The sequence below is a fragment of the Cryptomeria japonica genome, chromosome 7 (genome assembly GCF_030272615.1).
Source record: "Cryptomeria japonica chromosome 7, Sugi_1.0, whole genome shotgun sequence".
Taxonomy (NCBI): Eukaryota; Viridiplantae; Streptophyta; class Pinopsida; order Cupressales; family Cupressaceae; genus Cryptomeria; species Cryptomeria japonica.
Window position 1 is genome coordinate 563159793 of NC_081411.1, and position 16077 is coordinate 563175869.

At 37.7% G+C, this 16077-nt stretch overlaps 1 protein-coding gene across 1 annotated transcript in view; it reads left to right on the forward strand.

Moving 5' to 3' along the window:
- Positions 1 to 15578, forward strand: part of LOC131078431 (2,3-bisphosphoglycerate-independent phosphoglycerate mutase) — a 38684-nt gene extending 23106 nt beyond the window's left edge. Inside the window, exons 8-10 of the mRNA XM_058016130.2 lie at positions 62 to 157; positions 10185 to 10340; positions 15061 to 15578. Of these exons, the coding sequence (XP_057872113.1) occupies positions 62 to 157; positions 10185 to 10340; positions 15061 to 15225 (417 nt within the window). The 3' untranslated portion in view covers positions 15226 to 15578. The remainder of the gene's footprint in view (positions 1 to 61; positions 158 to 10184; positions 10341 to 15060) is intronic.
- The last annotated feature ends 499 nt before the right edge of the window (positions 15579 to 16077 follow it).

A 16077-nucleotide genomic window follows, 5' to 3' on the forward strand; every position in this document is an offset into this window, starting at 1 on the left:
GCCATTTATTGCAACTTTTATCTTAAGTCTTGTGGCAAATGAATGACTTATTCCTTTACAGGTTCGTGTAAACCTACCCAATGGTGACATGGTGGGACATACTGGTGATATCGAGGCAACAGTTGTTGCGTGTAAAGCTGCTGATGAGGCCGTCAAGGTAGGGAATTGCTTCACTTCTTTTGCCTTAATTATGTTCTGGTTTTGGTTATTTCAGAACATAGAACTGCAACGGAAATTTTAAAAAGCAAATACAATTTGATGAATTTGCAACAACTATCCTCCTTTTTTGAGATTTTCACGGGTTTCTAGCAAATTTTTCCTTAAATAGCTACTTCATTTTTATTCACAAAATTGAGCAGGCTAGCCAATCCTGAAAGAAGGGGACGCCCCTGCTAAATCCCTGGCCCTAGGGACTTGTCCCTGTGGAACACTTGTTTTTTTGTATGGCACATACCGATGAAATACACCTCTTTAGATAGATGGCTTTACAAGGGAATCTTAAGGTCATTTTGTTATGAAATTTATTTACTGATATGGTATTGACTTTGTGGTTTCTAGAGGATCATTACCTTCGATATGTTATGTTAAATTCCCCCTTTTGGAGGATTCTTTTCTTAAGATGACAGGACCAAAGTATCTCTTCTTTCGTAGTCATCTGGAACTTGCATCAAGCATTCCGTTTGAGTAAGCTGCACCCATTGTTTCAGACATGATAGTTTGCCAAATTTCAAACATATACCGAAAGTTATGATTAATAATATTATTATTGTAATGCTTTAAAAGACCTTGTGGAAATGTATTACATCAAATTTTGTTTTGATTTGCCATACTGAAATTTGAGCGTTGAAACTGTATGCAATAATATGGCCAGGTCAACCTTTTTGCGTGGTATGCATTACATAAAATTTTGTTTTGATTTGCCATACTGAATTTGAGTGTCAGAACTGTCTACAATTATATTATGGCCAGGTTGAACTTTTTGCACGGTAAGATTTCTTGTAGTTTATCACACATTCTGTTTGAGGGCTTCACTTTTACTTCAGTCTGGTGGAAATTTCACTGAACAAATATATTGGATGTTTTTGTCTTTGCCATATCGTGACAACATAAACAACATGACATTGTGTAAAATTTTTGTAATCGCTTTTCATGGCTTTCCCTAAGGAATTTGGAAAATAGCTCTGTAACTTGGAAGTAAGGTGTCTACTTGTACAAAGGAGGTTGCAGTGACCAGGCCTGGGCAACTGTTTACCAAAAACATAGGTTGTCACAAACTTGTAAACAGCATATGGGGGCTGACCTGTTCAGTGCTGGAATATGAACCGACTTTTATCTTTCTAATAAGAAGATACATTCCATATCTTATGTTTGTTGAGGTTAGTGAATTGCCCTATCATAGTCACTGAAGCATGAAATATGCCAAAACCGATTACTGTGTGTATCAAAATGACGTTACTAACGCAGATACTGTTGATATTTATTCAAGAATTCTGGCCTTGGTGCAAAAGGATTGTAAATTGAACAATTTTATTCAGATTTAATAGATGTTATTTTGGCAGGTAACTGGAGTTTTCTTTCCACACAGCAAACATTTTTGCTCTTTAAAGAATATTATAATGGTGCTTGTATATTTTATCTGTCAACAATAGCTATAACCATGTCGACATTGACTAGATGGTTGTGGTGCAATGGTAATTGAGGATACTCATATGTTAGACAGGTTCAAACCTTTCCCACCACAGTAAGGTGGTCCTGTTGACGTGTTTTTTATGCACTATCAAACACAGAATAAAATACCCAAGGGTACCTTATCCTCTCTTGAGTAAAGCCTCTGAATGCTGAAGATATCGCGGGAAAGGATCAATCAGGGTGACTTCAATGTTCTTCGTTGTAGGATCTCTACGTGTGGATAAGCACCAGTGGTCGTTGTGAATGCTGTTTCTTCAAGGGGCCTTACGTTTTCGAACTGCAGGTACAAAATTTTCCTAAAACTAACAGGTTCTCAAAAAGATCAAAAGATAGGGTTTGCAAGAGATGAATTCTAATCTAATCCTAAGAATGACTCAATGTAGGCTAGACTTGGTAAGATTCTACCAATTTCAGTATTGCCAAGGAATTACAACTCTACTGGAATTGATGCGATCTTCTAAGGTGATTAGTGATTTTCAAATCATCAAGAATTATAAATACTACCATAAAGGTACATATCAATAGTTCAATAATGATTGAAGGTTCAAGCAATCCAAATATCTCCAGTTGACCGCACAAGGCGTCCTTACAATCAGTAAGAAGCTAGTGGTTTGGAACGTGAATCTCACCAAAGATCAAGCCCAACACTTAGTCCTTCAAGCTTAAATACTACTTCGACTGAGAATGATTCAAGAAAGTAAACAACCATGAAGATAGCCACGAGAATTGCAATAAAACACCATAACTTCAATATTTTATTGATCTCAAAGCCAAAATAGACAACAATTGCTTGAAATTCCCTCTTCAATGCTCAATCTTGCTACAAAATAACTTTCTTCTCTCCAAAAGCTCTAGCTATCTAATTTCTAATTGCTAATTATCCAATATCTAATAACAAAATGAAAATGAGTGAGGGTATATATAGCATCCTCAATTACAATGAACGGCCTAGATCAAAAGAAGATCAACGGCTGAGATTTTGACACCTAAACCCCAATTAGGGTTTGTTACAAAAAGTTCCCTTTTTAGTTGAACATTATTAAATGCATAGCCAAATATTTAATTGGCACAAAAATCGAGGGAACATAGACCAATGATAATTAAGATGCCACATCATTTTATAACAACCTCTCTTCTAGAACCTTATTCCCCTTCCAATGTTCTTTCTTAGCATATGCAACGAATTTGGACACAATTCCTTCAATCTCAGCAATAGGAATCTCGGGAAGATTCCTCATTCGCTCCTCCAAGTGGATAACCTGATCAAAGGCCTTGAGAAGAGCCGTATGCCATCCAGGTTCGAGTTCTTTGATCTTCTCAATCAGGAGCATAGTAGTGAACATTAGATCCCGTTGCTCATCTGTGATGACATTCTCATCTTTGCAAAAGATGACCTTGACTCTGTCTTCCAACTCTTGAAGGTCCACATCTGTCTCAAGTTCGATCCTCCTGCCAAGAATGGTACACAAACACCTCAAACACCTTGTCCTGAATTGGATGGATGACGCCCTCAACTTGATTGCATTTGGTGCTGATGTCCTCGAAAAGAACCTCTTTCATCTGGAGTAGAGTTGACCACTGAAGTAAATTATGAGCTCCTCCATCCATTATCTTTTCTTGTGCTAGGATCTTCCTTGGTGTTTGCCTGATCACTTGCAGAACAGGAATGATAACATCTCTAGTGTGAGCGAAAGCGGCTACTGTTATCATTAGGTTGTGGACGATCTCAAGGACCTGGATAGCTCGATGGATTGTTTGCATCATTCTTGTCGTAAATTCAACGACTACTGTGTGGGATTTGTCAATCCAAGAGCTCATAAGCTGAACCAAGCTCTTGACTCTTTCTGCCTCGCCAACTGATTCAAGGGGAAGTGCTTGCACAGGAAACACTGCTGGATCCTGACATCCCAAGGGTTGATTGAGATGGCTAAAGTAGCCTCTCCAAGCACCTCTCTCTCTCTCAAGCTTTCTATTCTTTTCCATTTCCTCCTTAATCTTGTCTTTAAGTACTTCAAATGAATCGGTTGCCTCATCCAGTGCCTGTTTAGCAGTGAGTGGACCAAGCTCAAATGTTTCTACATCATACTCCTCTGCGAGAATTTCACCTTCATACTTGTCCACTATTGGTGTAGCTATCTGCAACTTCCTGGACCCTGTCTCATCTCTGATCATCTTGGACATCTTGGTGGCCTTCTTCTTCTCCGTTGCTTCTTGAGAATTTCCTATAAAACTCTCTAAGTCAATTACATCATCTTCATCTTCAATCACAATCACCCTTGTCAGTCTCTCTTTCAACCAATCTGGAATGGCGGATCTTGTCTCTTTAACTTGTATTTCCTTAAGCAATGGTTCGTCTTCTCGGAGAGGAGATGTCACTTCGTCATCATTCTTCTCTGCATGTAGCTCATCAACTTGGGGAGATCGACTTGACGAATGCTGAGGTGCCTTCCCCTTTTCAGGTTTATCATTCTGTACCATTGACTCCATAGATTCATCAACCTTAGGCACCGTCTTCTCTTGTCCTTCAACTTGACTTGTCCTTTTTTCAAGTCGGGATGATGTACCTGATGAGTGATCTCGATTGGCCTCTTGCTTCTTCTTGGAGGGTTCCCTTTTCTCAGGTCTTTCTTTCCTCTTCGCGCCTCTAGGATGAGAATTGCCCTCACTTGCGCTTGCTCCTCCTTCTTCTGGTCTTTCCTCCAAAGTAAAAGTCATTGATATATTCTGTTCTCTCAACTTTTGATGTTGTACATCCACCCATCTACGAGTACATGACAAAACTGGAGCCATCAAAGCTCTCAAGTCTGAAATCTCAGGCTCGTTCCAATCTATCTTCACTGCTTTGTCTTCTCTGTCATAGGATGATTGGAGATGTCTGCCACTGTCCTGAGCTTGATCGGCCACTCTGTAGACTTTGCATTTCCTGATGAAATCTAAAGGTAATCTGGAATGCATCTTTCTTTTCACTTCTAAATCACTTGAGAGATTCATTCAAAAGTCCTCTACCTGAAATTCATGCTTGTACTTCCTACCAGCTGTCTCTTCCATATACCCATAAGGATCAAAATTCTCCCTCAAGGCAAAGAACGTGAATGAATATAATGCCAACTCCCTCTCTGCATCATCCAAGGCTAGAGCATTAGGACATACCTCAACTGAATTCCCCAATATGATGGGCACGGGAATTCCATTTCCATGCCTGTGTCTGAATGCCTTCGCATAAGCTGCCAATTGTCTAGTCACCTCAAGTAGCACTATCCTGTCTGTCGGATACCTCGGCAACATGTAGGGAGGTGAAGGACACCCATGAACTCTGATGTAAACTTTTGAAACTGGATGAACCAAGCACCATACCTCTTTACAAGCTCTTGTGCATCCAGAGATAGTCGATTGTGAATCCCGCCTTGCAATATCCTAGTGATGTTCATCGTGAAGGTATCATTGACTAACTTGTAGTCACTTCCAGGTGGATGATGCAAATGAACATAAGAGTCACAAACTCTCACTTCTCCGGGTCCTCTTCCGATCACTCCTCTGTGAGGTAGTTCTGCATATTCGAAACTCGTGATCAAGGCATATATGACGTATGAGCTCATGTGAAATGACTTGGTAGGCTTTAGTCTTCTTAACTGCACGTCCAGGCAATGGCTAATAATTCTAGCCCAATGAATCGTTCCTTTCCCTTGAACTATCACTTGGATGAAGTAGAACATCCACTTCTCAAAGTAGAAGGCTTGAGGAGCCCCTGTAACTCGATTGAGCAAGGTTATCAAATCTCTGTATTCCTCCTGGAAGTCGATCCTATGTGGTGTGTTGGGAATCTTGCTCAGGCGAGGACGACTTTTGAGTAACCAATTCTTATTGATGATGCTCAAGCAAGTGTCTGGATCATCTTCATACATTGACCTGGCTCCTTCTAGGCTTTTGTAAATCATATCTTTATGCTCTCGAAGATGGAGAGCTTCACTTATAGCCTCCTCCGAAAGGTATGCCAAAGTGTTCCCTTCCTTGGATACGATTGATCTTGATTGTGGGTCATAATGGCGGGCACACTCGATCATCAGCTCATGGCATTGGATTGCTGGAGGGAAACCGACCGCCTTGATGATGCCACTTTCAATTATTCTCTTTGCGATAGGTGATGGCTTGCCAATGTAAGGGACCTCTCGAAACTTCTTGATACTGAAGTTTCCCAAGTTGGTATCTCCAATATTGCTCCACTTGGACACGATCTTGGTCTCCAATTCTTCATTCCTCTGATCTTCCTTCATGAGAGTTGGACGACTAGTAGATGCTCCTGCCTTTGGAGTCGCCATCTTGACACCTACACATCATTTCATAATTAGTAAAATATTTAAGAGAGTAGCAAGGAAGATTCAAAAGGAAGATAAAAGATATTAATTAGGAAACTTCATGATAAATCTTGAGTTATCATTTCCTAATTAACTACGCAATTTTCAAAACTTAGAGTTCAAAATTCGAAACTTCAACATTGGGACTAGGATGATTTCGCCATACCTCCTCTTGAGAATTAACTCTAAGAAATGATGCAAAAATAGGAGAATTCGTTAGGCAAAAATGTAGATCAAGGCTCTCCTTTGAGCAAAATGCGCTTCCTTTAGTCTTCACAAGAATCAACTCCACCACCCCTAGTCTTCAACACTTGAGGTAAATTCGCTCCAAATAGACCAGATTTCGCACTTCCTCTAGCTCTCCAAATTCGCACTTGAAATAATGAGTGAATGATTGATTAAACTTGATCAAAACACCCCTATTATATAGGGCGCTCACCACTTTGTCTCCCCATAGGCCGACTTGACAAAATAAGCCTAAAAAATAAATAAAATTGCAAAAAGGAGAGGCCGACTTGACAAAATAAATGAAAATAAGCCTCCAAGCGCTCCATTTTAATTTTAATTTCACAAAAATTAATTTTAAATGCCTTTATAATAAAAATTCGATTTTTTAAAGGCTCAAAATTAATTTATTAAATACTAATGCGCCTTTTATTAAATGCCAATTTAATTTAAATTTTTTCAAATATTTCGAAGTTGGCAATTTTGGCATCTAATGCGATTTTAGAGGATATCAACGTTGAAATAAGGTAAAAATAAAGAATGCCAATAACTTTGCCTTGGTCCCTTGGAGAGGGACAGGAGCGAACTTGCAATTTAAACCTTGCATTCTTCATTTTTAATTGCCAAAACTTCATCTAGGCATCTAAAGTGGCATTTTCAATTGGAGTCTTGAGTTTAATTCACTTGATTTTAAGAAGGGAAGTGTCTTTAGTACTTTTTCGCTCTGGACCCTTGGAGAGGGACAGGAGCGATTTTCCATTTTTGGTCTTAATCCTTCACCTTAAATTGCCAACTCTCGTTGTGGGGTAAGCAATGATCCCTTTCATTCATTTCATGCATGCCTAACTCGTTTTTGCAAGGCAAAATTGATTCTCCAAAGATTTTCGCCCTGGTCCCTTGGAGAGGGACAGGAGCGACTCTTGCATTTTAGCCCAGGATTGTCAAGTTTTGGAGTCAAACCTTTGTTCACCATGCTTTGGAAGACTTTTCCCATCTTGCACAACCCTTCCTTAGCGTAATCTTGGAGGGAAATTGTTGATTTTATAAAAATTGTCCTGGTCCTTCAGTGAGGGACAGGAGCGCCTTTGCTTATTATCATCAAAATTTGCAAATCTTGTATCTCAATTCCACCTCAAGGCATTCTAAACATCCTTTCAAACTTGCGCCTTGGCTTAGATTTGTCCAAACTTGGAGAGAAAGGCTAGATATTAGGTTTTTCACCCTGGTCCCTTGGAGAGGGACAGGAGTGATTTTGCAATTTCAAACTCATCCGTCCTTTGCTAGCCTTCCAAATTATCTTCAACGGGCTAAACATGCCTTATTCCATTCATTTCAATCACAAACTTGCCTTGTCTTTTGCAAGAAATTTGCACTTTTTAGAAAATCGCTCTGGACCCTTGGAGAGGGATAGGAGCGCCTTTTGCCTTCTAGGCATATTTCCTTGTTCTTTAAACCTTCAATCGCATCTAAGGCATAAAACATCATTTTTCCCTCCCATCCAAGTTAGGTTTTGCCTCAAAATCTCAAATGAAGAGGACAATCTTGAAAAAACGCCATGGTCCTTCAGTGAAGGACAGGAGCGCCTTTTGTCATTTGTGTTGATTTCCTCCTTTGTGGACCACTTAAGTTATATTCAACGGACAAAACATGTTTTCCTTGATCTCTTCAAATCATAAAATCACTTTGATCCTACAAAAATAGTGCAAATTTGAAATTCAAGCTCTGGTCCTTCAGTGAGGGACAGGAGCGACTTTTGCCACCATGATCAAATTGTCTCATTTTTCATCTCGAAATTCCTTTGCTAGGGAAGATTTCATCTTACTTGACGCTATGAATAAGAGTTAATGTCCAAGAAAGGTCTAAAATTGTGCATATAAAGAATTTTGCCTTGGACCCTTGGAGAGGGACAGGAGCGAATTTACCCTTCTAGACAAAACTCCATCATTTCATTGTCTTTAATCAAGCCTGGATGCTCTATCACGTTCATTTCGGCCTCCACCATGCCTTTGATGTTTCAATTTGATCAAACAAGGTCAGGAATGACTCTGCTAAGTCTTTTCGCCTTGGTCCTTGGGTGAAGGACAGGAGCGATTTTCTCTTAATCTTTCAAAATTCATTATTTTCATGCCCTCAAAATCTTCAGAAATATCAAGTCACGTCCAATTATCTTTCCTGGAGACCCTGCACAAAACAAAATAGAAAAGTCAGTGACAAATATGCATTAAATAACATTTTCGCCCTGGTCCCTGAGTGAGGGACAGGAGCGATTTTGTCCTTCCTGGCTAAAATATTCAAAATTTAAGTCTCCGATCATTTCACAAGGTAGAGTCAGGTCATTCTCAAGGCCAGGAACCAGTTAGCACGCCTGTCAAAAACAAGAAATTGCACTTAGAATGTATTTCGCCCTGGGCCTCCAGTGAAGGACATGAGCGATTTCTCCGTTTCAGGCATCATCTTACCCCCGAAATTTGATCAAAATTTACCTAGGCAAGAATACATAGTTTCACCCTCAAAATGCTAACACCTAGACAAAATTAGGATTTTACCCCAAAACCCTGATTAGACCTAACCTAAGACCTATCTGACTCTCTTGACAGACTCATCTTACTTCAACAATCTCAACCCTCGGAAGGACGCTTAATAACTTTCAAAATTTGACTGGACTCGGCTTAAAAAATATCCAAAAGAAACCCCTAAGGTTTAGCCCTAGCCCAGACAGACAACTCACTCACTCAAAACCCTAAAAGCAGAGAGAAGAACAGGCAAAACAAAACGCGAAAAAGAGGGGGCCCCCATTCTAATGGGGCGATGTGTGAAATGGTCACAACAGGTCCATAACTTTAGCCCAGTGCAGCAAGGGTGTACTCTAGTGATTATGGGGTACTTTTGAGTGTTACCTATATTTAATATTTATAGTATTATACAAATTAAGAATGTGATCTAAACTTTTCCCACATTCTATTAAAGGTGCTCCACAAACCTCAACCAAGATTTACTTAGAGAAAGAAATCCATCGTTACAATTAAGAATTGATTTAAAACAGATGCAATTAGAAGATAATTTTTATTGTAATTTAATGAACCTACATATAGATGCCTAATATGATAGATGCATGGCATGGGGCAGCTTATTGTTGTTGTCTTTATGCAAGGACAAAGCAAAAATGATTTTACCTTGTTTAATTGAGAATAGTTTTGATGGAATATTTGAAAGTAAATGGACAAATGGACCCCTTTCTGGCACCCGGAGGACTGGACTTGGGGATGGAACTCATAGAAAGTGAACCTGGAAGCCAATTGCCCTCCAGCCTCAGGCTAAAACTGCATTATACTTAATAGTGACTATATGTATTTATGATATTATTTAAATGGGAATTTTCAGCATTATTTGTTCTAGTGGCACACTTAAATTATTTTTTGATATTCTGTAAAAGATCACAATTTTTCAGAAACCCTAACCCCAACCCTAATCTTATTTTTTCCCATCTAAATCATAATTTTTTGTAATAATTTTTATCGTTTGGTTTGCCAAGTTATTTCTGAGAAGAATATTTGCTACTATGCTTTTATGTTTTAATCACTTATCAGAAGTTTTAACTGCACTATCTATTGCCTTAAGTTGCTGTCTGAGATGGAATGAATTGAATCTTTCCAGAATGTAGGCTTCCTCTTAATGTATCATGATAGTTAATATTAATAATTACTAACACAATATCTGCTTCATTCCTTCAGTGTTGTAAGAAGTAAATGTGGTATGATGGAGAGCCAGTTCTATTGATATGTTTTGCCAATGCTCTTTGTATGGTTGAGCACTAGTTAGATTATATTTAAGATTTGAATGGGTGTTATTAATAAGAAGAATGCTTGTCTGTTATTCTATGTTTGAAAGTTGAAACTAATGTTTGCATTACATTCACAGATGATTCTTGATGCAGTAGAACAAGTTGGTGGAATCTACCTTGTAACTGCAGATCATGGGAATGCTGAGGATATGGTGAAAAGAAACAAAACAGGAAAACCACAGCTTGATAAAGATGGAAATATCCAAATTCTTACTTCTCATACTTTATCTCCTGTAAGATTGATTTTTACCTATATATCAGTTCTCTGTCTTGACCATAAAAGGATTTGAATGCTCACATTTATTATACTAGATGCACTGTAATTTCTGTTTGACATTTCATCACTATGAAATTAAATCCTGTGATTTGTTAGATATTGGAGATCTAACAAAATTTAAGTTCACTCACTAGATTTGTGGCTTCTTAATACATAAATCTTTAGTATGACAACTGTTTGGTCGATTCCTTTATTCCTTTGGAAGTTTCCCACCACTTGAGGTTGCTATTTTTCATGATTCATATGCTTTAACAATTGGCCAGATTTGGAAAACAGTAGTGATATTCTTACCATCTTAGTTCAAGATTACTGCTGCTTTTAATCATTTGCGTTGGGATTGTTTCTTTTTATTATTTTATATAAATATCATTTCTACTATTGCAAATTAAATTTAAAAGCAGCGGTTTTTCCTAATCACCTCTCTAGTGTTCCCACTCTTCCTGGTATGAACATTGTGTGATGGCTTTAGACTAGTCTGCAAACTTGGCTCAAAAAGACCCAAAATTGACATAGATTCCCTGGCTCAGCAAAAAATTCGGTGAAACGACTTAAAAAATACTTAAATTTTATAAAATATAAATATTTTGCTAAATACTGTTATAAAATGTGCCCAATGAAGTTTTAAAAAGTCCAAGAAGTGTTTTTTATTAGATTTTCTTTTGGTGTAAACAAGCCAGATCACATAGATGTCAGCATCTCTGCCTTTATATTGCAGATTACATCAATTTGAGTAAGCATACATCTAAACCAGAAGTGACCTTTGGCTAAGAAGCCATGTGTAGGGGATCCAGTCCATCAAAGTCACCAGTTGTTTAACCTAGCCTGAATGCACCTCTGGGGGTTTGAACCTTGGTGGATGGCTTTTTTTTTTATATTAGATTTGAGTACAAAAGAGTAAATAACACTTCATCATGTGAATACAATGGCTAGCCAAAAACTATGATATGTGATGTATTTATGATGATTGTAATTGAAATTTTCATTGTAAATTGCATGCCCATGCATGTTACAACAATTTACAATTTCATCTTCCCCATTCCTTTGGAAATCTAGGGTGCAAACTTACTCCTTGACATTGGATGTGGTTCCACTCATGTATTAGAATGCCATGGCTTCCCTAGAGGTAGATGTTAATGACTCTTCTGTCTTGCATTCAACATAATTTGCAATGGTGCCATGCAATCCAATGTCTCCTATTGTAGCTGCAGCCTCTATAGCTTGCTTTTTCAAAATCCACAATCATGTTTTGTATAGACAAAAGGTGCCCTTATCTTGTGCAATCTAGTCTTTGTATGTATTACTCTCATCGAAATCTATAGATTCTTGAGCATTTTTGTCCTCCGTTCTTTCATGTGAAGATGAAGGCCTTATTGCATAAAAACTAGGTCAATTTGGCATTTATGAGAGAACTTATTGGCACTTTTTTGAGTTGTTGGCCTTAGACAAACTCCAGTTGTGGTCACATCCAAAACTGTTAAAACTTGAATGCCTTCAGCTCTACCCACAGCTGCCTTATCACCAACCTTATATAGGAATCCATCATAACCCGTAACAAGAAAGAGAACAATCAACGCACAAAAAAGACCAGACTCTTCACGTACTCTCCCGAACTAGCCATTACTCTTCCCTACGGGAATGACAAGAGTCACACATAAAGAAAGAGGTTGGTTACACCACCGGCGCAAGGAGGAAAGGCAACCGACGAACTCCATACGGGAATAGAAATGGCAGCCAGCACAGAATCACTCCACATCGGATAAGAACAGCTGGCAAGGCTTCCTCAGAAAATCTCTCTCGCAGCTATAAATCTTCAACAAAAACCGCTACAAAGTTGAGGGAAAACATAGGGGGCCAACTTGTGAAATTTTGGGGGGTTTTCCACTTCAATCTTCCTATCAAGACCTTGCAAATAAGATACTCGAAAGTTTGTAAATACGGAATAATTGTAACTTGTCAAGAAATAATTGTAAGATAAATACTCCCCTGGATAAGTTAGTGTCAAAGAAAAAAACCTTCCCTCTGTTCACTTGTAATATTGCAAATGTAAAATAATTAGATCCCTCATATCATATCATCCTCAAGTATTGCCTTTTTAATGCATGTGGAGAGGCCTTCCATGATCTACCCATTGATATTTGTGAAATCATTAGGGAGGTAGTACCTTATTGTATGAATTAGTTGGTGGAGTTGGTGTTTTCACCTTCAATGAATGATCTTCCAAATGGGATCAAATTTGTCTTTCTCTCCATTGTAATAGTTTTATATGGCTCCTTGGCCCTGTCTATGGCCTTATAAATGTATATCATCAGGTTTTGCGTCACATGCATCAAATGCAAAACTTTCATCAAAGGCTTCAACACCTACAAACAAATTAAAGTAAATAATTCAAAAAAATTGAAATTAAAGGTTCACTTCACTAAAAGTTTGAAGTTACATTGGCAATCTCCATACCTCTCTTCACAATGTTATCATAAAAAAATATCCGTGACCCTCTCTCCATTGACATTCATTGAATACGATGAGTCTAGCCATGTTTGATTCACAAATGTCCACTTGAAAGGTGGTAATGAAGTACAAATGCTTTGCAATGTGAGTAAGTTGTGAACCTTATCACACTCTCACATAAATGCTCTCCTTGGTTTAATCTCTCATCAAGGTGAGAACACAACATAAACATATTTTATGAATTTTGTAGTTTTTTCACAATCAGTATCACCCAAGCAATTTTGTCTATATCCTCCAAAAGAAGGTCAAGATAAAATCAAACAGAGAACCCAAGGGTGATATAAATTTATTTTGTGATGGTATGCGCTTCTTTTACAACTGGTCTCATGCAATCATTTTTGCCAGTGTCCTCCAAATGAAGGTAAAAGACAATGGACAATACAAGGGGGGTCCGAAAAGTAATGGATCTCTCTTTTGAAATAGTTTGCCTGTGGCAACATGTGTTGCAGTATTGGTTACAACTTGCACCACATTTTATGCCCTTCTTTAACACAATCTTTTCCACCATCTAACACAGTTTTCTACTTCTTTACTTTATAGAGGCATTTATGGACTTCAAAAACATCATCTCTCAACTTGAAGTTATTGGAAGTTGATGATGGTGCAGTTTCTTCCTTTTGTCCACTTGTTTTAAAGTATGTTGCATTCAAATTTGCACCATTGCTTCCTTTGTTTTTATAAAATTGATTTTGCATTTGTGACAATATTTAGGAGCAAGCAGCCACTTGAGTCACATGGAGAGGTTGCCTTGTAGCCTTTCTTTGCAACTATTAGTGCCATGATCCAATTACCTCTTAGTATAGGTTCTTTGCCATGTTGGAAGTAAAGTTGTAATACTAGAAGTAGTACTAGAAATTATCTCTTTTCTTGTACATCTCCCTGTTTCACATTGTACCTTGAAGCAAAAGTTGTGCTTTAGGTGTGTTTTGAGGTACACAAAGTCTAATGACTGGGCTCCGCTCAAGCTAGACATGGTGGATGTGTTGTACATGAATGGATTGTTACTAGAGCTTGCAATTTCTTTCATATCCATGCCTGTTTTCACTGGTAAGTTGAGATTAATGGTTGCTGGTATGATTGTGTTTTTCCTTTGCATTCTCTAGGTTTTTTTAATCAAAAAATGCAAGGGTTGCTTGATTCTCTCATTGTGCCTTATCCATTAGGACACCCTTTGACATCATGACAAGTACTGTGTATGAGATGGTGGATGCCTCCACGATCCATGTTCTCACAAAAGTTGCAAATAGCACTCCTTAGACCAGTCTAGGCATGCCATGTTTTCAAGTTGCATCCATTTGTTGGCTTCCACTTCTTGATGCTAATATGCCATTATATGCTAACCTGACAGTTATAATATCAATTTTCTTTTTTATAATGCAACATGTTTAAGTAAAAAATGTTTAAACTAAAAATAGTTACTTGGGTCTTGAAGGGCCAAAACATAAGAATAAAATGCATTTGAAATGTAATTGAATAGCAATACGATGAAATAATCTAAATAACAGTTTCTATACTCTAAACCCTAAACTTTATGCAGAAAATATGTTTGAAAACCTAAATCTGACATTTTGGAAAGGTATTGTATTCTTGCAATAGCTGAAATCAGCTTTAAAATTTATGCAAATTGAATTCAGTAAATTCAAAACATGTTTGAAAACCTAAATCTGACATTTTGGAAAGCTATTGTATTCTTGCAATGTTCTGAACAAAAAAAGAAATTAATTATAAACTGGAATCCCAAAGTTCTATAAATTTGGTCCTCAAATCTGTTTCAAACTTGTTCATATTCACTCGAGCAATCTTCTGTGCAAGGAAAAACAGATTTGCAGTGTGCTTCCTGCTTCTTTTGTGTGTTCTTCTGCCATGTGTACTAGCAAATTGCGTCTGGCAAGTCAATGCAGCAGGCTTGATAAGTAGTAATTATGAGTCTGCACTTTGGACTTGCTAAAAATTGCTCTAGTGATAGTTGCAAGTTCAATCATGAGTTTTTCATTTTAGATTTTCGCTCACAACTACTTGGTGAGTGTAATTTATGGTTTTCATATTTAAGTAGATACCTCTGGTGTTATAGATGATTACTTTTCATGTAATAGTGTACTGTTGGTTTCTAAGATGCTACCTGCCATAATAGGGGGCTATGAAAACCTTGTTAATTATGTTTGCTTATACAGGTACCGATTGCCATTGGAGGTCCTGGACTGAAGGAAGGAGTTAGGTTCCGAAATGATTTGAAACAGCCTGGGCTTGCAAATGTGGCGGCCACTATGATTAATCTTATGGGATTTGAGGCACCCAGTGACTATGAACCAACATTGATTGAAGTTGTCGAAAACTGATTTCTGATTCAGAATTGTGGCACAAATCTAATAAAAAAATTGCCATTTTTTTGATGGTTAAAGAAGACAATCGCTCACCAAGAGTATCTACAGTTGATTGGATCACTCTGGTTTCTTTTTGTAGCTTTTTATTGCTGAAGTCAAAGCAATTATTTAAGCAATAAGCCATAAAGATGTTTTTGATGTCAATTAATATGAAGAGATTATGCATTTGATGGGGATTATTTATTGTTTGTGGTCTTCTAAAATTTCATCCTACATTTTACAGCAAGTCCATGTAGCCAAATGACAATTGTTCCCAAGGAAAATCTTTATAACAGTTTCATGTTTCCAAATAACAATTATTACTAAGATATTCTTGTTGTTGATGTGGTGATTTTTTCATATAAGCTGTATTCTATATATAGATTACCTATTTTTGAATTCTATCATTACATTTTTGGGCTAAATATATGGAGGTCCCAATTAATATAACAGTAACCAACAGCATAACACTGAGCAGCACTAAAAAATGAAGACTTTCATTCCAGAAAAATCTAGGAGTTAGATTAGTCAAATCCCAGTTGACAATATGAATTACCTACCCTTCATATTCATATACCAATTTCTCAAACCATCAATCCTTTAGCAATATAGCTGAGTCAGTTCTGAAGGTTCTTTTGATTACTGTTCAGCTGCAATCAGTCCCATCTCACAACCACCTTCTTGGCGCACAAGCAAGACATCACCCAATCGAAATAGTATTTCTTTGATTCAGCTGTAGAAATCACCTTCCTAGGCCAAAGCAGATGTCAGGGGCCAACAAGCCCTATGCAAACCAATACATATATTATCTCTTTGTGGAGGGTTTGT